The sequence below is a fragment of the Mytilus trossulus genome, chromosome 4 (assembly GCF_036588685.1).
Source record: "Mytilus trossulus isolate FHL-02 chromosome 4, PNRI_Mtr1.1.1.hap1, whole genome shotgun sequence".
In the NCBI taxonomy this organism is placed as follows: domain Eukaryota; kingdom Metazoa; phylum Mollusca; class Bivalvia; order Mytilida; family Mytilidae; genus Mytilus; species Mytilus trossulus.
Genome location: NC_086376.1, coordinates 91,236,326 through 91,258,981, shown reverse-complemented (window position 1 = coordinate 91,258,981; position 22,656 = coordinate 91,236,326). Strand labels below are relative to the sequence as shown.

Here is a 22,656-nt window from a genome sequence, read left to right as displayed (position 1 = left end):
AGCTCTTCATCTTTTATATAAGCTTTGGATTTCAAATAATTTGCCCACGAGCTTCACAGAAGATACATGTATTGTCTAAATGCGCATCTGGTGCAGGAACATTGGTACCTTTAATGTTATTGTGATGTACTAAGTTTCAAGTCAATATAACAAACCTATTTTAAAATGCAAAGAACACAAAAAGCTTAAATAAACAAACATCAATAATTAAGATATGTTTTATTTCAAATAATTATAGGAAATATTCCCTAAAGTGATGGGCCAATAAATAATCTATAAAACATATGTTGTATAAAAATATATATTTGGAAATAGCAAAAACATGTTTCAATAAATATTCAACGTGTCACATATAATAATGGTTTTCATTCTCTCAAAAAGTTACTTCCACTTGCACATTTAAACAAGTCTTAACACTGAGATAATGCCGTCAAGGTCTGTATACATCGTGTATTTCTATTTCTTGTGCAGAGCATTTGTTTTATTAGTTACAAAATTATGTTAGAATTTAATAGCATTGAGGACCCAGAAAATAAAGAAAATATTACAAATAAAACATAATATATTCCAAATGGGAGATAACTATTAGAAAACTTTTGACATGAAAAGAGATTTTCTTAAATCAAAATATCTTGTCTGCAAAAAAGAGTGATGCATGGCATGTTATAAAGACAATACACTAGAAACAGATCTCTGATAAAATTATTCTTTACATGTTATAAAGACAATACACTAGCAAGAGATCTCTGATAAAATTATTCTTAATACAAAAGAAAATAATGACTAGATCTTTAGATCTGAGTTTATAAACAATAATAGTAAAAGTAAATATCTGGATATTATGCATAGAAAAAATATCACACTCAATGCAACACACAATATATGTTGAACTACCTGTCATATCATATAAAATATATTCTCCAGGAAAAATAATATACAATTAATCTTAACTCAATACATACATGTAGCACATAATACAGAATATGCAAAAACACATAAAAAAATAAACAAAAACAATGCTGGCAAGATAATCAGATGTTCTCTAAATTCTTTATGATAAATATATACCCGATAGAACAAAATATTAAAGTGAACAAATTGGTATTAGAATTAAATATGCACAAGGTCAAACAAAAGGATTGATTGATTGGTGATGGCTGTAAGCTACATCAGCACAAAAAGGCTATATCGCAGCGGGACAAACAGAAGGAAAAAAAGCATCAATTGGAATGTAACATTATACTTAGGCATACAATTGTAAGGGTTGCCAGTTGAAAACTTAACCCCAACTGTAAAATACCTATTTATTTCAATGTTTGCAATATGAAGACATAAGGCAGGGTTGCGTTTAATATTGTAGAAGCTACATAGATTTTTGGACAACTGAACATGTAGCTAGCCTAGCTGCTATCTATATAGCAGCGAGGCGAGCTTCACATTCAGTAGTCAAAAGTCTACTAAGCCCTATGTAGATGCTACGACATTGAATGCAACCCTGATCCATCAATTTCTCTAGTTTTTTAAGTGGTATAAGCTCTGTCTACCAATCAAGACTAAATGTCATAAACTTCACATTTGTTAAAAAATTATTGAAAACCAATTCTTCTACATGTACAATTAACAAATTAATAATGCATACTAAGTGGTTTTGTTTCAGATATAAGAACTTAGAGATAAAGTTTGATGTGCAAAGTGACTGACAGTTTTTATTAAGTAGTTACTACAAAAATGAAAATATCATCAAACAAGTTTTAATGTTTTCTCTGTGCCAACAATATTCTGTTGTGAAGTGCTTTTACAATTTTAAAACATTAAAACATACCAAGCAAAATATTGTTTAAAAATCACTTTATATTACTGGTAACAATAAACAAAGAATCATGAACACAAAAATAAACATTATTAACATTTTGAGCACCACTGAAATGCAGTTTTTTATTTCATAAATCCATGCAAAATGGTACCATGTACATTATCATATACAACTATGATGTTTTATAGGATGTTGTGCAGAAAAAAACTTTGACAGAAAAACTATTATTTGTAATACCAATGGCAATCTTTGGAAAACTTTTCTACTGTTCAGATGTAAGCTATAAATCTTCTTAAACATATCTAATACAACTGGACTTTTTTTTTTATTTTATCATCTGTTCTAGTTATGTTTTTATTTTCATCAACTGCTCACTTTACAAGCTGCAACATTAGCTTCAGGTATAACAATGAACCCAAAAGACTCTTGGGGGAATGTAAAATTAGAACTAACAACTTCAGGATAGTCCATACTTGGTAATGAAAAATCAGGATTCAGAGTCAAAGTTCTACCATTTAAAGCAACTGTTCTGTAAAGAGAAAAGAAATCATTTATTACTTGTATTTGTGATGGAATAAAAATTGCCAAATTGGCCTTAAATTTATATTCCTTTGAAAAGGGAACCTAATGTTCAGTATTTGTTGTTTGTTGATGTGGTTCACAAGTGTTTCTAGTTTCTTGTTTTTTATCTAGATAAGAACGTTGGTTTTCCCCGCTTGAATGGTTTTACACTAGTCATTTTGGGACCCTTTATAGCTTGGTGTTCTGTGTGAGCAAAGGCCCGTATTGAAGACCGTACTTTGACCTATACTGGTTTTTCTTTTACAAGTTGTGACTTCATCTATTTCATTCTAATTATTTACTTGGATAATAATAATTTTTTTGCACAGTAAAGTATGAAAATTATGAACAGGTTTTGAAGGACTTGTTGAAATCATTGTCACAAAAACCATGAACCAAATACATAGAGTGATACAGGATACACAAAGATGTTTATGACTTTGTCAGTTCTTTAATTTCAGCTCTGGTAATGAGGTTCACATTCATGTTGAAAATCATTACAAATTGCCAGCTTTTTTCTGTTTTTTGATTAGGTTCCCCGTAAGTTGTTCAGTCCTTTTAAATGAGATACCAGGTCTGTGCAAGATCTGATTTTCCCATGTTGGTCCCTTCTTGTTGACAAGATTTTTCCGTTTTTTTCCCATGTACTAACTTTTCTTGTTATTTATTATACAGCAGAGGAACCCTTTCCACCTAAGGAAAAAACTTACTGAGACTTAAGGCTATCTACACCAACAGGTTCCATCAGGTATAAGTGTAGTTTGACATCAGGTTTAAACTGTGGGAATACAATTGTTGTTGGTTCTGATCTGAGGTTCATACCATATACTGTAATACTACCTGGCTTGTAATCACTTCTATAAATAGAAAAGAAGATGAAAAGTTACACACAACATACAAAATAGAAGATAATGGAATTTTGAACTAGATTATTTACATTCACATATATAGGAGAATTTTATCTTCATTCAGCTGCAACAAGAAAATGTTTCCCTCCTGTAGCACTGAATTTGGTTGGGTTCGTGTTGCTCATGAGTTTTCTGTGTAGTAGTTGGGTTCGTGTTGCTCATGAGTTTTTCTGTGTAGTATTTGACTTTTAATTGTTTGTCTTTTTGTTCATTGTGTTCATTGTGTAAATCTCTTATTTTTTCAACTAATGATTAGTGGTTGCTTCCTCTGTATCTTCACTCTTTCAAAATTTAAAGTTTGAAATAATAAGTAGGTTAATATTGAAATCTGAAAAATTCAACAAGATAACAGAAAAATTGATGTTCATTCTGCTGCAATAGGGAAACTTTCCATAATATCTTTTAATATTAAAACATGTGCAATGTACAATGTATTAGCTGAACAGTTAACTAATGAAGTGTTTTAAATAACCTGTTAAAAATAATTCACAGGACAAGTGTCGTAATAAATGACCCTCTATTCCAAGAACATCTTTCACAACCATTTCACTACTCTACATATCTAACTAACCTTTGAGTATTAGTACAGTGAGTATACATTCTAACATATCCTGTTTTATCCTCCCTATAACTAACCTTTGAGTATTAGTACAATGAGTATACATCCTAACATATCCTGTTTTATCCTCCCTATAACTTACCTTTGAGTTTTAGTACAATGAGTATACATTCTAACATATCCTGTTTTATCCTCCCTATAACTTACCTTTGAGTTTTAGTACAATGAGTATACATCCTAACATATCCTGTTTTATCCTCCCTATAACTAACCTTTGAGTATTAGTACAGTGAGTATACATTCTAACATATCCTGTTTTATCCTCCCTATAACTAACCTTTGAGTATTAGTACAGTGAGTATACATTCTAACATATCCTGTTTTATCCTCCCTATAACTAACCTTTGAGTATTAGTACAGTGAGTATACATTCTAACATATCCTGTTTTATCCTCCCTATAACTAACCTTTGAGTATTAGTACAGTGAGTATACATTCTAACATATCCTGTTTTATCCTCCCTATAGCTAACCTTTGAGTATTAGTACAGTGAGTATACATTCTAACATATCCTGTTTTATCCTCCCTATAGCTAACCTTTGAGTATTAGTACAGTGAGTATACATTCTAACATATCCTGTTTTATCCTCCCTATAGCTAACCTTTGAGTATTAGTACAGTGAGTATACATTCTAACATATCCTGTTTTATCCTCCCTATAGCTAACCTTTGAGTATTAGTACAGTGAGTATACATTCTAACATATCCTGTTTTATCCTCCCTATAACTAACCTTTGAGTATTAGTACAGTGAGTATACATTCTAACATATCCTGTTTTATCCTCCCTATAACTTACCTTTGAGTATTAGTACAGTGAGTATACATCCTAACATATCCTGTTTTATCCTCCCTATAACTTACCTTTGAGTATTAGTACAGTGAGTATACATTCTAACATATCCTGTTTTATCCTCCCTATAACTAACCTTTGAGTATTAGTACAGTGAGTATACATTCTAACATATCCTGTTTTATCCTCCCTATAACTTACCTTTGAGTATTAGTACAGTGAGTATACATCCTAACATATCCTGTTTTATCCTCCCTATAACTTACCTTTGAGTATTAGTACAATGAGTATACATCCTAACATATCCTGTTTTATCCTCCCTATAGCTAATCTTTGAGTATTAGTACAATGAGTATACATCCTAACATATCCTGTTTTATCCTCCCTATAACTAACCTTTGAGTATTAGTACAGTGAGTATACATTCTAACATATCCTGTTTTATCCTCCCTATAACTAACCTTTGAGTATTAGTACAGTGAGTATACATTCTAACATATCCTGTTTTATCCTCCCTATAACTAACCTTTGAGTATTAGTACAGTGAGTATACATCCTAACATATCCTGTTTTATCCTCCCTATAGCTAACCTTTGAGTATTAGTACAATGAGTATACATCCTAACATATCCTGTTTTATCCTCCCTATAACTAACCTTTGAGTATTAGTACAGTGAGTATACATTCTAACATATCCTGTTTTATCCTCCCTATAACTTACCTTTGAGTATTAGTACAATGAGTATACATTCTAACATATCCTGTTTTATCCTCCCTATAACTTACCTTTGAGTATTAGTACAATGAGTATACATCCTAACATATCCTGTTTTATCCTCCCTATAACTTACCTTTGAGTATTAGTACAGTGAGTATACATCCTAACATATCCTGTTTCATCCTCCCTATAACTAACCTTTGAGTATTAGTACAGTGAGTATACATTCTAACATATCCTGTTTTATCCTCCCTATAACTAACCTTTGAGTATTAGTACAGTGAGTATACATTCTAACATATCCTGTTTTATCCTCCCTATAACTAACCTTTGAGTATTAGTACAGTGAGTATACATTCTAACATATCCTGTTTTATCCTCCCTATAACTAACCTTTGAGTATTAGTACAGTGAGTATACATTCTAACATATCCTGTTTTATCCTCCCTATAACTAACCTTTGAGTATTAGTACAGTGAGTATACATTCTAACATATCCTGTTTTATCCTCCCTATAACTAACCTTTGAGTATTAGTACAGTGAGTATACATCCTAACATATCCTGTTTTATCCTCCCTATAGCTTACCTTTGAGTATTAGTACAGTGAGTATACATCCTAACATATCCTGTTTTATCCTCCCTATAACTAACCTTTCAGTATTAGTACAGTGAGTATACATCCTAACATATCCTGTTTTATCCTCCCTATAACTAACCTTTGAGTATTAGTACAGTGAGTATACATTCTAACATATCCTGTTTTATCCTCCCTATAACTTACCTTTGAGTATTAGTACAGTGAGTATACATCCTAACATATCCTGTTTTATCCTCCCTATAACTAACCTTTGAGTATTAGTACAGTGAGTATACATCCTAACATATCCTGTTTTATCCTCCCTATAACTAACCTTTGAGTATTAGTACAGTGAGTATACATCCTAACATATCCTGTTTTATCCTCCCTATAGCTAACCTTTGAGTATTAGTACAGTGAGTATACATCCTAACATATCCTGTTTTATCCTCCCTATAACTAACCTTTGAGTATTAGTACAGTGAGTATACATTCTAACATATCCTGTTTTATCCTCCCTATAGCTAACCTTTGAGTATTAGTACAGTGAGTATACATTCTAACATATCCTGTTTTATCCTCCCTATAACTTACCTTTGAGTATTAGTACAGTGAGTATACATTCTAACATATCCTGTTTTATCCTCCCTATAACTAACCTTTGAGTATTAGTACAGTGAGTATACATTCTAACATATCCTGTTTTATCCTCCCTATAGCTTACCTTTGAGTATTAGTACAGTGAGTATACATCCTAACATATCCTGTTTTATCCTCCCTATAACTAACCTTTCAGTATTAGTACAGTGAGTATACATTCTAACATATCCTGTTTTATCCTCCCTATAGCTTACCTTTGAGTATTAGTACAGTGAGTATACATCCTAACATATCCTGTTTTATCCTCCCTATAACTAACCTTTCAGTATTAGTACAGTGAGTATACATCCTAACATATCCTGTTTTATCCTCCCTATAACTAACCTTTGAGTATTAGTACAGTGAGTATACATTCTAACATATCCTGTTTTATCCTCCCTATAGCTTACCTTTGAGTATTAGTACAGTGAGTATACATCCTAACATATCCTGTTTTATCCTCCCTATAACTAACCTTTGAGTATTAGTACAGTGAGTATACATCCTAACATATCCTGTTTTATCCTCCCTATAGCTTACCTTTGAGTATTAGTACAGTGAGTATACATCCTAACATATCCTGTTTTATCCTCCCTATAACTAACCATTCAGTATTAGTACAGTGAGTATACATCCTAACATATCCTGTTTTATCCTCCCTATAACTTACCTTTGAGTTTTAGTACAATGAGTATACATTCTAACATATCCTGTTTTATCCTCCCTATAACTTACCTTTGAGTTTTAGTACAATGAGTATACATTCTAACATATCCTGTTTTATCCTCCCTATAACTAACCTTTGAGTATTAGGACAGTGAGTATACATCCTAACATATCCTGTTTTATCCTCCCTATAACTAACCTTTGAGTATTAGTACAGTGAGTATACATTCTAACATATCCTGTTTTATCCTCCCTATAGCTAACCATTGAGTATTAGTACAGTGAGTATACATTCTAACATATCCTGTTTTATCCTCCCTATAACTTACCTTTGAGTATGAGTACAGTGAGTATACATCCTAACATATCCTGTTTTATCCTCCATTGTCACATTAAACACAGACCGTCCTACTAACTTCTTGTAAAGGTAAGACAACCAAAAATCCTGTAAAATCAAATTCATTCCATTATAGTACATGTATTGTGAAAATTAACAATAATGGGTTGTATATTTAACAAACTTTGACAAACATTTAATTGTGTAAGCGGATTATTTTGGAGTAAATTGAATGCAAAATTACAATCAATTTGAATATTGCGCATGCGCAACATGCATATAAATTATTTTCAATATAAAATCAATTAAAAAAGCTTTTTTTAATTATTCAATTGAGGACTGAATGATATAAATTGCCTTTATTTTCAGTGGAAACAAAACTTGAAACTTTTCAATGTATTCAGCATTGGAAAGCAATACTATGAATTGTAGATTAAATACAATTATGTATAAAGGGAAGATAACTCCAGTTTTAAATGTTACTATTGATATTTTAGAACAGATACTAAGAGTCATGAACCATGCAAAATTTATATAATTTCTTGATAAGTATGGTTATACATTTGTTTGTATACACAAAACACATCATTTTCAAACTTAAGTATGTGAGTATACATATAATAGATTAATTGATATTTCACAAAATTTGCATTGGACAGAATGCAGATGTTTAGTGTATATCAAAAGAATAGAATATAGAAAATTGGTAAGTTTCAAGCAAGCCACATAAGGATTCTAACTCCATGAATGCAATATCTATCCTAAAAATTAGCAAATACTGATTTCATGTTAGATTTTTAAATAACATTTTATCACAGGACATTAGAAATTTGTACTTTATTACTGTGTATGTTTATACCAGAGCAATTTCACAGTACTTTTACCTAAGAAAACAAGAGAATGGGTCCCCAGTACACGGATGCCCCATCTGTACTAACATTTTCTATGTTCAGTAGACTGTAAAATGAGGTAAAATCTCTAATTTGCCATTAAAATTAGAATGATCATATCATAGGGAACATTGTGTACTAAGTTTTAAGTTCAAATACTACCTCAACCAAAAAAATTAACCTGAAGTGGGCAGACAGACGAACAGATGGGCAGACAGGCGCACAGACCAGAAAACATAATGCCCATAAATGGGGCTTAAAAAAAGATTTTCTTTGGTTTAATTTTCAGAAACTTCATTAACTTTTTTTTATGTTATGTCTTTGAAATTTCTTAAGCACTTACAGGATTAGGGTTTGAAGTCTTTGTATCAATCAGACCATAATTTCCACCATAAAATGTCTGTCTTACTACCACATCCACTCCTAATGATGCTGATATACCTAGTTTATCTAGCCACCTGTAAAAAACACAATACAAATATCAGATATTTTTAATTTAGACCTATTCCCAATAGTTGAAAAACAGACAAATTGTTGACATCTTGTTTATTATCATATTAGGACATTCAATAAGGTATGCTTTTCTCCAACTGTTGACCTCTTCAACTTAAATTTGTTAGATGTATCTATTGATATATTTTAGTCTGGTAAGCATGTTTTCACTTGTAATTGGTTTTGATCTAGCTTGCAGTTATAAGATCAAAGCTTTGTGTCTTTTGTCTTTTTGTTAGTTATTTTATTATCTGATCCAAGCTCTTTCCAACTGGATTATTAACTGTGTTCTTTTTTTTGTGCTGTTATACAAAAGTCCAAGGTCATGAAGGTTAAGGGAGGATTGAGCCCTCACAAACATGTTAAAGTCAGTCACATTCTGTAGGTAACTGTCCCTAGTCATGACTGAAGTGCAATGATCTCCACAATATATGTTTTTCTTTTCTTTTTAATCGCTTGAGCCTTATTCTAGTTCATTTTGTAATGGCAAATTTTTTAAAGGTTTCTTTCTGGTATGACATTTGCTTATTGTTGAAGGCCTTAACCTCAAAGAGCTATCTTAATTTCTTGTATTTAACCATAAAGAACACATGGAGCCATAGTTCTGTTACTTAAACCAGCACATCATTTATGAATCTCCCCAACTTACATAAATCCTGCAACATATCTGTCACTCAATCCAGCAGCTCCTCCTCCCCAGGCTGAGCTTGTTTCACCTAACCAGAATTTGCCATATAAAGGAGATGGAGCTATCTTCTTTGCAACATTTATCTGCCAGGGGAGATTACTCAGAATGTCTGGTGACATAAACTTTGGGACAGTCATTGATGGACCATGGGCATAATAGCTAGAACAAAAATATATATATTCAGTAGTAACAATGCATGTATGATCTTTCTAATCGCATAAGTACAGGAAGAATTGTGTTATTTTTGCATTCTTAAAAAAAATAAATTAAAAACATGAAACTGATCAATTTTCGATGTCCTTAATAACTTTAAATAAGGCATTTACATTATGCTTTACACACCCTGCTATACAAAATCTTATGCACAAATCAAATGGAGTGAAGCTTTTTTGGTTGAAGGCAGAGCTGGTAACACCTCCCTTGTTATGTTGGGATTAGTTAAAACTGACTGGACTTATATGACAATTATTTTGGGCCAGTGCATTTTTGTTAATTAAGGAATGACTGTAATATTTTTCTGTCTATGAAAAAATAACATAAAAAATTTGGTGCACGCTGAATAACATGTGTAGCCGGTTATTTATTCTAATATGACGTTCTTCTTTAGCTTTGAGTACAAAGCCATTTTCTAATTCGAATAGAACATAGGCTGCATGTGATTGACGTCACAATTGAAATTGCAATGTCAGGTGAATTTTGAATAACGCCAGAGATCAAAATGGACATTTTTGTTGGTGTTGCTCGCTAGGAAATTAAATAAAAACATTCTAAAAGTAAGTTTAAATGAATCTGTTATTTTTTCATTGATAAACTTGATTTTTCTATAACGTTTGTGTTCATCAAATCAAAATGGCGTTATTTCGACCGTCTACTATAGGTCCGCTTCGAAGTACAAAAGTTCAAAATATTCCTATTAGAATCGAAATAATTCTATCATGCCATGCTCTATGCTCATTTTAACATGGTTAGGCATTATATTTGTAAACATTTAATACCTCGCTAACGCTCAGTATTAAGATATTAACAAATATAATGCCTACCCATGTTAAAATGAGCATAGAGCATGGCATGAAAGAATTATTTCTTAAACAGTGTGCACCACTTTTTTTTATTTTTTTGTTATTTGGAATAGACAGAAAAAATATTACAGTTATTTCTTATAATTTAAGTCTAAATTCCATTTTAAACCGTAGAAAACCATAAAAAAACATTGATGACGTCACGGTCACATGACTTAATTATGTCTATGGGCTGATAACAAAATAACGTCAGCCAATCAGAAGACTCATTACATCTGAAATTAAATTATAGAAAAATAAAATGTAGAAATCTGAATATATTTCTCAGAGAAATCCACTATTGCTTTCCCTCTGACAAGATATGGCAACTTCAGATGGTTGAAACTTGAGTCTTAAACTTATCCTGATGGCTTATATATAAACTAAATGTCTTTTGTGTACTTACTGATGGAATGTAGGATTTGTTACTATATCTGGTCCTCCTGCATCAACAAAACTAAAAGGAAACCAAACTTATAGTGAGATTACTTTTTTCGTAAATTAGCAAACCCCAAACATCCTTTTGTGATGCGGCTCCTTGTGGTAAAATATCCCCTTTTAACACAATAAGTTCTTTGAAAATTTAATACTTTGAACACATTCAATAGCTCCATAGTTTTTACACATTTATTCTATGTTCCTCCACTTTCCTAATCACCACAAATAATTAAGTTCAGTCATTTGTTAAAAATAGAAACATGTCCAATATCACTACACAGAGAGATTTTTTCTTTACACATGACTTTTGAGTTCCTCATTTCAAGGCGCATTAGGGATGTTGTCCCAGTTGTCTCATTGGTAATCATACCACATCTTTAATATCCAATGAAGCAAAGGGAAATTTTCTCTTTGTTAGTAACTGAACAGTGACTTAATTTTTCAAAGGTTTTGTATAGTCTGTTTGATTAATCTTCAGAAATTAATTCTTAAAAATTCGTTTTTACTAATAAATTTTTTTTTTTCTTCATGTGTGTTAATGTATGATATATACGAACTCTGACTATAAATATCATAATTTTGGACCAATAGTCAAAAATGTTACTCATGGGCACTCTATGTTATTTCTATTTTTTTTTTATATAAAATACTCAATGGAGTAAGTATGAGTAGTGTAAGAGCCTTTCATTCAAAACAAAAACATTAGACATGTGCTTTAAACCTGTTTCATTGTACCATGTGACTTTACTCATTTAAATAACTCTGGTCATGTGATTACTGAGCTTTCTAGATGCAATGAGATATACAAAAGCATGCAAACAGAAAACTCAGTAATCACATGACCAGAGTTATTTAAATGATTAAAGTCACATGGTACAATGAAACAGGTTCAAAGCACATGTCTTATGTTTTTGTTTTGAATGGAAGGCTATTACAATATTCATACATACTCCATTGAGTATTTAATATTCAAAAAAATAGAAATAACATAGAGACCTAATGAGTAACTTTTTTATTATTGGTTCAAAATTATGATTTTAATAGTCAGAGTTCGTATACATCATACATTAACACACATGAAGAAAAAAATATCTATTAGTAAAGATGAATTTTTAAGAATTAATTTTTGAAGATTTATAGAAATCAAACGGACTATAAATGTTGCATTTTTACTGGTCATATACTGATAGAAAATATTTATTGTCTGGTAACAATTTCAATTTCAGAGATTGCCTATGGGTAATTCAATTGCATGTACTAAAAATATAAATTAAACTGATGATAAAACATTAAATTAATTTTGTGTCCATAATTACATAATCACAAATATAAAGATGGTTCTGAAATCATTGCTTTATTTCGCGATCAAAGATGTTGCTATATGAAAGTTATAGCAAATACAGTGATTGATATTACAGCATAACCCATCATAAATTTTTACTCATTAACAGATTCAGTTGTGCTATTTAGCTGACAGAACATATTGACCAGTTCATGCAGTATTAATTTGTTTTTATTATTTTGTTGTGGTTAATATTCTGACGTACTATGACCATGAAGTATCAATGTATTTGAATTCAGTTCTCTTCTTGTCTCCGTATGAGCCTCCTTTAAATAGGAGCACCACCATCAGTTATGGCGTAAAAGGAGGACATTTGGAGCATGTATCAGTACAGATTAATGTGAGCATTTGCCTACCCAATTCCCCAGTCAGGCCGTGACAGGTCTAATTACCAGAAAGTTAACCTTCCCCAAACATAATACTTCTTGTTTGCTCACTATTTGTTGTCTTATTTCCATTGTGATTAAAAAAAATTGTAAGGGTTCCGCGGAACCCAGTGTCTCGCCTACTTTTGCTGTAAATCGCAGGCTCAACAAAAAATGAGGAAAAAAATCAATAAAAAAATTCCTCTTGATACTATCTTTTGATTGTATGAAGCTTCTGTCCAAGTTTGGTAAAAATCTAGGATAGTTAATGAATCTAATTAATGTTTTGAAAACTTTAACTGCAGACTGTATGTAATGTTAACTGGAAGAAAATCTAAGTCCATTTAAAAGTAAAATACAGAAAAAATGGAGTTATCTTTTTACAATATTTACTTCTGGATACTATCTTATGGTCATAAATAAGCTTCTGTCCAAGTTTGGTACAAACCCAGGATAGTTTAAGAAAGTTATTAAAATTTTAAAAACTTTAACCACAGAGTGAATGTAATGTTTCCCCGCAGAAAAAAACTAAGTCCATTTAAAAGTAAAATACGGAAAAAATGGATTTATTTTTTTACAAAATTTACTTCTGGATACTATCTTATGATCAAAAACAAGCTTCTGTCAAAATTTGGTTCAAACCAAGGATAGTTTAAGAAAGTTATTAAAATTCTAAAAACTTTAACCACAGAGTGAATGTAATGTTTCCCCGCAGAAAAAAATAAGTCCATTTATATTTAAAATACGGAAAAAATGGAATTTCATTTTTACAAAATTTACTTCTGGATACTATCTTATGATCATAAACAAGCTTCTGTCCAAGTTTGGTAGAAATCCAGTATAGTTTAAGAAAGTTATCAAAATTTCAAAAACTTTAACCACAGAGTGAATATTTGTGGACGCCGCCGCCGCCGCCGACGGAAAGTAGGATCGCTTAGTCTCCCTTTTTCGACTAAAGTCGAAGGCTCGACAATAAAATTAAATGGTTTAGTACTCAAGACAGGTTTAACATTGCCACATTTTAATGTGCGTGTCAAAAAACAGTAATCTAACCACTGATTGTCATTCAAACTCTCTGGGTTATTTTTTTCACCACTGCTGATGGAAGCAAGTAATACATTGTAAAATACATGCATTTTCCTTCTATCATGGAAATCGTAGATAGATTTAGATCACATTTGAGTAAAATACATGCATTTTCCTTCTATAATGGAAATCATAAACATATTTAGATCACATTTGATTTAAACTGGCCGAGTGGATAGTTGTCTCATTGGTAACCCTAATAAATCTCCTTCTTTTTAATATCAGTAGAGACAACTTTCAAATGTTTATGGTCAACAAAAACAGATACATGTAATATATACAAACAGTTAATACATCAAACTGACCCTTAACACTCATACTGATGATACTTACTCTTGTAAATACTTCCTACTAATTTGTTTGACCAACATTGTAACACTAGGACCTATAACAACACTATTTTTCCATTGTGAGTAGTGGTTGAGGAGGCTGTGTAGTATGTTGTAGTCCTTGGCTCTCTGGGCTCCTGTTATGTTAATACCTACATCTCTATAAACATCAGGTTCTAAAATATACAAAATATACATAGATTTTTACATGGCATTTTCTATATCTGTAAAGTTTTGAGTGATAGATAGAAGTATAACATTGAGCAGATAATTCAGAATTAGAAAAAGATCATGATTCAGAGTAAAGCCATGTTGATTCAGGATGAAATTAAGTTGGTTCAGGATGAGCCCATGTTAATGCTATAAGAATATTGACATTCCTTTATATATACAAAACAAAAACCTCTAACTGATGTTTGAACATGCTATTGTTTGAATGTGTCCCAATGGGAAAAGCCTGTCTGGAATAATTTTTTTCAGAAGTTATTTTATATTTTTTCTCTTTATATTAACATTGCACATACTCTTTAAACCTATACTCACAACTGATATTGGAAATACAGGAGCCAAATTTCAGACATAAAAGTACAGAGATTTTTCTCTATACTTTCATTGCACATTAACTTCTTATACCAATGTGAATTTTGAAAGGCGCTTGATAGAAATTGTTTCTTATGATTTGATTATTCAAGTCCTTTGAATTTTTTCAAACATGAAATGAGTTTACATTACCAGGGGTAATATTGTCTTTTTGGGATAGTTTTTTTTCTTTTTTCTAGGAAGGTGGATATGGTTAGAAATTAAGGCCTGTATATATTTTTTAAAAGAAAAAATATAAAAAAAGTTCTACAAATTTATACAAGGTTATGTGTTGACATCATTAATTAAAATGTTACCATTGCCTAGTTCCCATCCTGCAATTTTATATCCTTTCTGTGTTGTATAATCCATAAGTAGTTTAGCATTATCTGGTAGCCATTGTTCATTCTGTCTAAGAAGTGAGTTGAGGTCAAATATAAGATCCCATCCAACCATTTCTACAAAACCATTCAGTTCATCCCACTGTCTTGCTAAAATTAAACCAGAAAAGAACCAAAATTAATCTTAAAATACATTTATGAGCAAAAATACCTATGTGTTTGCTTATAAGCTTTAAATTAAAAGTTAAGTTGGTAGACAGGCAAAGTTTCTATGAAAATCATTTCAAAACACACAAAAATATGTCGACCTCCAGTTGTCTTTTGCGTTTTTTCTATTATTTATTTTCTGTCTGTAAATCAATATCATTACTTTGCCAAACAAGTCATTAAATAATCATACAAAATATAAAATTCTAAAAGTTTTGCTTTGTTCTTTTTTTGTGGTAATATTTTATATCATGCTTGTACTTGAATGATACAAGTTTTTCTCAGTGGGCAGAAAGAGAATGTATGCTAGCCGACCGTGCAAGGGCTGTATAGCCAGTCAAGGTCGTTAAAAACTTCCATTTGTTAATGTATGCAGTCACAAGCATACTTCATTGACATTGCCTATGAAAACAGTGATAGATAGATTATCAAAGTTTTTTTAAACTCTAGGATATTTATCAGTTACATCTTGTATACCAGCTATACATCTGAAATCATAATAAATTACTAGCTTATATAGTAAATTCTTACGTATCATAGTAAAATTGGTCAGTTTGTTGTTTATATGGTCTGTGAACATGAATTCTTTAGACACTTTTGGGTATCTTTCACTCTCAGACGATTGATTAAACTGAAGGTAATCTGCTGAGCTTCCTCCAACACGTAAATAACATGGTGATAAAGCTTTGGCTAAAACCTGTACCTTTGGAGAACTAAAAAAGAAAAAAAGATGTATTCAATAATTGTGAATTGTACATGGTAAAGAATCTCTTTACCTAGATAATTTTGGTTAATTTGAGGGATAGTAAATCTCTGTATCTGAATTAAAGTATGAACATCATAATTGTTTCCTTATTTTTTCATGAAACTTGTCTTGTAATCATGTAATGGGTCATTTTTTAAGTTAACTGATGCTAGATAATGAATCTATCTACTTGAGGTTAAGTGTTGTCCAATTTGCCTAATAACATGAATATGGAATCTCTTCACCTGTAATCATGGTAATTGAGTGTTGCCTATTTTGCCTAACAATGAATCTGTTAACTTGGAGTTGAGTGTTGCCCATTTTGCCTGACAAGGAAAATCATTACCTAAGGTTGAGTGTTGCCTAATTTGCCTGAAAACGAAAATCATTACCGGAGGTTGAGTGTTGCCCAATTGGCAATTAGCCTGACAATGAAAATCTTCACCTGAGGTTGAGTGTTGCCAATTAGACTGACAATGAAAATCTTTACCTGAGGTTGAGTGTTATCAAATTTGCCTGACAATGAAAATCTTTACCTGAGGTTGAGTGTTGCCCAATTAGCCTGTATAGTTGATGTATCTAATGTAACACTAAGGAATCTATCGGATATTGTTTCAATAACTGTATCTGTGTCAATCATTACATTGGTTGACCCATACTCTGAGTAAGTCATCTTAATCATATGCAGCAGTAACAGCAGTATTGTTTTGTTAATCATTTTCTTTTCTTCCTATTTCACTTTAAGCCTTTAAATAAAAATAACACAAAAAAAAATCTGACATACAAATACAAAAATGTATCTGACATCATGTATATAACCATGATAATAGGCATGTTAATTGACACTTCTTCAGTACATTCCAAGTCAGGCTTAGGTAAACTGTAAATTCAGACATTTTGCAAATAGATACATGTATAAGAAGATGTGGTATAAGTGCCAATTAATGAGACGACTCTCCATCCAAGTCACAATTTATAAAAGTGAACCATAATAAGCATTATAGGTAAAAGTACATATAAGATCTTCTACATGAAGCCATGGCTCACAAAAGCTGTAATTTAGGTCCCAAAAGGAATGTCCTGTGACATTGACATCAGAATTCAAATGCAAGGTTTTATTTTTAGCATTAAACATACCATTGCAATGTTTGCTATAAAAAACATACATTTAAAAAAAAAAAATATTGGCTCAATTTTATATCAGTTTGACAAAAACCTTTATGGATCTCATTGAAATAAAATATTTTTGTTGACAATGGAAAATGAAAGGTGTCCCGAATACTCTATTGAAGGCTAAGTAATTCTGTAGGTCTGTTATTTCACTTTTAAAACAAAAAGAGGTCAACAGTCCGTGGAACATAAACAGAGAATAAGTGATACATCAATAAATAAAAACCTGTAGAATGTACTAGATTTTATTAATAATGTTTTAATGCTACTTTTAATGCTTGCCATGCTTTTAATACTTATTTCTATATGAAACAATTAATTCTATTAGATTGGACAAACTTCAAAATTAATAGATAGCTGGTTTTGACTGCTTCGTGGCTAAGCATGCTGCATTAACATTCTTTTAAAGTAGTAAGAGTAAAGACTGGTTGGCTCAGAGTTAAGATTTAAAATACACCTTATTGCTATTTGGAAATCTGCGTCATTTGAACTTTTGACATAATACAACATTTTAACTTATCCATTGACATGATTGAGGCATCAGATATTTTGAATTATGACAATTCACACACATCAAAATTTTACATGAACCTTTGTGATGTCTAGTAATGGCAGACATATAGCAATGAGGTGTATAATGTGTCGGGGTAGGATCTTGAAAGACTAAAAATGTGTCCATAAATTATTTTAATAAAGACATCACAAGACATATCAATTATATGGGCTAGGTATGGTAAAGGGTCTTCTGTTCCTGCGCAATAATTAATTGTTGAAGTCATGCTATGGACTGTAAAGGGAGTGAAGTCATGCTATGGACTGTAAAGGGAGTGAAGTCTGGCTATGGACTCAGTGTAAAGGGAGTGAAGTCATGCTATGGACTGTAAAGGGAGTGAAGTCTGGCTATGGACTGTAAAGGGAGTGAAGTCTGGCTATGGACTGTAAAGGGAGTGAAGTCATGCTATGGACTGTAAAGGGAGTGAAGTCATGCTATGGACTGTAAAGGGAGTGAAGTCTGGCTATGGACTGTAAAGGGAGTGAAGTCTGGCTATGGACTGTAAAGGGAGTGAAGTCATGCTATGGACTATAAAGGGAGTGAAGTCTGGCTATGGACTGTAAAGGGAGTGAAGTCTGGCTATGGACTGTAAAGGGAGTGAAGTCATGCTATGGACTGTAAAGGGAGTGAAGTCATGCTATGGACTCAATCGTAACTACTCGGCCATTCTCGCTACGCAGTATTTCTTCGTGCAACCAGAAAGGCCGAGTTGTTCCGATTGGCTATGGACTGTAAAGGGAGATAAGTCATGCTATGGACTGTAAAGGGAGATAAGTCATGCTATGGACTGTAGAGGGAGTGAAGTCTGGCTTTCCTGTCTTCCCGTTGTCTAACCTGGATATATATATATATAAGATAACAAGTTTAAAGTTTGATGATTTATTAACTGTAAGGTATGGATTGTTAAATACAATTTATTAACCAACTTACTACAGTAAATGTTCCTCTCTTGCAAACTTATAATCCCTAATGAGTAATGTAGTTTCTCCTTTTGTCTTTGGATTTGTATACTTTTGATACTATTATATTAGGTATCTAGTGACATCTGTACATGCATGTATATCCTTAGTCCAAATAATTATGACGTCTTGAAAGGCTATTATATTTTTTTCTTTGACGCCTCGATGTAAGGCGTCAAAGAAAAAAAATATAATAGCCTTTCAAGAGTCAAGACGTCATAATTATTTGGACTAAGGATATACATGCATGTACAGATGTCACTTATAGATACAAAGTACAAATATGATCGTCCCGCTCCTGTGAAACTCAGCTAATACCATTTATTCAAGATCTTGCAAATTCAAATAATAAAAACATTCAAATAGACATCATAATAATGGATTTTGCAAAAGCATTTGATAAAGTTTCACATCACCACCTCATGTACAAAATTGGTTTCTACGGTATAAATTGCAATGCTTATCATTGGATTCAAGATTTCTTAACAAACAGAACACAAACTGTAGTCCTTGAAGGTGAAACATCAAATAAAATACCTGTAACATTAATTCAAGTATTAATTGACATTACAAAAATACAAAAGATATACAGAATCACATCTGACCTGATATCTCAAATAGAATTCCAATCAAGAAGACTAGTGTTCCTCATACACAACGCACGATATCAACTGGTGATGAAAGACCAAGCAAAGAAAAAGGCTGCCTGAGAATGGGGGCAAGGATGGGAGGACAGCAATGTAAAATTTAAACAAAACATTTTAAAAATTTATTCGAATTAAGTTTCAGTTCATTAATATTCTGTGAATTAACTATAAATAGTCGTAAAAACATCATCTTACTAATTGTTCTCATAAAACACAGCGAATAAATTAGTGTTAAATTAACTTCAAAGATATAAAGGAGAATTTTAAAGGGCAAAGACCAAAATCTTTTTCTTTTTATTTCATCTGGGTAATTATCTAAAAAGTGAATATAACCTAATCTGTAAATGTTATCATTATAATTAAATATCAATTAGTAACCAAAAATAATAAACAAAATAAAAAAAGTATTAAAAAATTAATAATAAAATATATGAAAAATAACTGCTAAAAGTAAAATCAAAATTTTTCCTTTAATTGCACATTAAACTGTAAACTTCCCATGTAAAATTCAAAATAAAACATGTAAACCTCCTTTGTAAAAACACATAAAGACTTAATAAAAAATGTAAATATAGTGTATATATAAGTTTTACGATTGTTAATTTATTCTTCATGTATATATTATTTTTTATTTTCTTTGGTGGTGGAACTGTTCAACATACGGAAGTATGGTTACCCTACAAAGGGTGTAAAGATTCAGAGAAGAAGAAGCTAGAAACCTAAAGAAGAAGAAGGTGTATACTGCCTTCTCCTCTTTCCGGTGTATCCCTGATTCCGGTGTAATGTTAAATTGCGGGTATTTGTTGAACTAAAAGCGCGTGCAAGGGTCAGGGGTTACAGGTTACAGACAACTGGTGCATTGCTGTCATCAAGAAATGTAAATATGTCAAACGGTCTTCATTACAGGTAGATATATATTAGCGCACGATAGTATGATTTCCATAATTCCCAAATTCATTCATATGCCATAAAATTTCAAGCCATCTAAAAATATTGAATAATCATCCCAAATCGATTTATTGTTATTGATTTTTCGTCTGCCATTTGCAAGGCGTCCCAAACAACAGTCACGTGATGATACAGCCTCGATATGACTCTGAAAAATCTATGGAAAGCCTAATTAACAAAAATGAACACTTTTACAGTTTATTTTAGAAAAAAGTTATTAATCTCGTTTTTATGTTTATAAAACTATTTATGTTGATTGAATTTAATAAGAATTTATAAAAATGAATATGAAGAACATATTACTGTGATTAAAGGACAAAATGGTTGCACAATAATTATTAAAAAAAATGTGCTTTATAATTAATTGAAGGTATAAATAAGGGGGGGAAATGAAATTATTTTTTCAAACTGAATTTAAGATTTTACTGATCTTTTGTAAATGATTATGACTATTCATTTTTATTACAGATATTTTTACAATGAAGAAAAAACAATATGACCCAAATGCTTCGAAATTTGCCTATGGTGCTGTCTAAAATGGAATGTCTGTTTACAAAGCTGCAAAAAACTATGGTATTCCAGAAAGCACTCTTAGAGATAGGACACTTGGTTTGGTTTCTGTGGATAGGAGATGCTCCAATTACCCTTTTGATGAGTCTACAGAGAAAAAAATAGTTTTTCCACTATTGCCATCTAAATAGAATTATTTCAAATAATTTCCACAAAAGAGTGAAAGTAAAACAAAAATTTGAATGATATTTTTTTTTTAAATTTAGAAAAAAAATCTTGCATATTGGACTTTTCAACACTTTTCATCTTGTCAAAAATAATTTGTGTATTTGTCCTAAATAAAATCGTGTTTTGCTGATCTGTACTTCTTTACTAGAATATTAGCGTTATTTGATGCACAAAATAAGGTGCATTAGTGTTCCAAGTTGTCCTCCATACTATATTTTACCTTTGCACCGGAAAGAGGTTAATAGTGAGTTCGTGGTCTAGTGGTCTAGTGGTTAAGACCGATGGCTACAGTGCTGAAGGTCCCGAGTTCGATTCTCACTCAGGGTGCTAAAAATATCAGTACATCAGAAGGGTAATTTTCACCCTCTCACACACATCTCTGGTACCCAGACCGGAGTTTAAACTAGAATGGGTACTTTGGGGGCCTCGGTTGGTCAAAGTTGTCCCCTACTTTGACCTGGAGATCAATCTTCTGATATCTCTCTGGTTTGTCTGTTTCCACCGAGTGGCCCGGTGGTTCTCTCCGAGTACTTCGGCTTCCTCCACCATAATAACAGACTTCACGGTGTCCTACACGCTCCCTTAGGTGGTGTTGGGTGGGGATTGTTCTGGTGGTGGGATAATATTGTAAAGGACACATCTCCATTAATCCTTAGGGAGTGTACATGGATCCGCTGTACCCTTGCAATCAACTAAGGGGTGCGTCTAGATTGGCGGAATCTCGAGTACATACAATAGCAAAAACAATGATGGGTGGTGATCACCGATTTTCAATCATTTATTAAACTGATAAAACTTGACAAATGGGTAACATATTATGCACCATTGAAGAGCTAAATATCTGAATTTTATTTATTTCAATCATATTTGTTCCGTCTAGTTCGACCGGCACTTTGGAATAATGATTAACATTTTGACCACCGGAATGGGGTTAACCCAGTATATTTATTCATAGAATATATCATTATAAAAGAAAAATTTATAGCTAATAACAATATAATCTGCAGATATTTCACTATTGTAGATGTATTACTTAATAAATTATACACAAATGTTTACCTAGAACCTGAGACTATAGTATAGTAGTCTGAGCTAGAACTAAATTGGCATTTTAGCGCTGAAGGGGCGGTAACTCTACCTGATAAATCTAAATACCACCACATCTAAGATAAACAATACTGGCCGGTAATTGCGTACAATTTGTAACTGGGACTATTATATACTGGGAGATTATATAATATACATAATCTGATAATAAACACACGTTGTACATTGTAAGTCCTATCATTTTACTTCTGGATAGAACCACACTCTTTTAAATTTTAAAATGTTTTTGACATTAAAAAAACAAGCGATAGCCTTTCAAAAAGTGCTAAATTCCACTCTTAGCTGATGAAAATGGAAAGAGCTCTCGCTTTGTAGATTAATTCATTTACTAGAATCGCCACGT

At 31.8% G+C, this 22,656-nt stretch overlaps 1 protein-coding gene across 1 annotated transcript; it reads right to left on the bottom strand.

The window, feature by feature from the left end:
* Window positions 1–202: 202 nt before the first annotated feature.
* Window positions 203–16,967, bottom strand: LOC134716284 (heparanase-like). Its single transcript, XM_063579178.1, has 10 exons — window positions 16,728–16,967; window positions 15,978–16,159; window positions 15,216–15,389; window positions 14,324–14,495; window positions 11,166–11,216; window positions 9,663–9,860; window positions 8,865–8,979; window positions 7,624–7,739; window positions 3,085–3,231; window positions 203–2,342 (listed from the first exon to the last, which is right to left on the bottom strand). Exons 1-10 carry the CDS (start codon window positions 16,907–16,909, stop codon window positions 2,177–2,179), a joined length of 1,503 nt encoding a protein of 500 aa, XP_063435248.1. The 5' UTR covers window positions 16,910–16,967; the 3' UTR covers window positions 203–2,176.
* Between the last annotated feature and the right edge of the window lie 5,689 nt (window positions 16,968–22,656).

Bases quoted from the DNA above. Each gene is read 5' to 3' on its own strand.
- LOC134716284 (XM_063579178.1), bottom strand. From the start codon at position 16,909: ATGATTAACAAAACAATACTGCTGTTACTGCTGCATATGATTAAGATG. The intron at 16,160-16,727 runs GTAAAGATTTTC...TTTCTTTTTTAG, and splicing joins TGGGCAACACTCAACCTCAG to TTCTCCAAAGGTACAGGTTT. The intron at 8,980-9,662 runs GTAAGTTGGGGA...TGTTTTTTACAG, and splicing joins AGATATGTTGCAGGATTTAT to GTGGCTAGATAAACTAGGTA.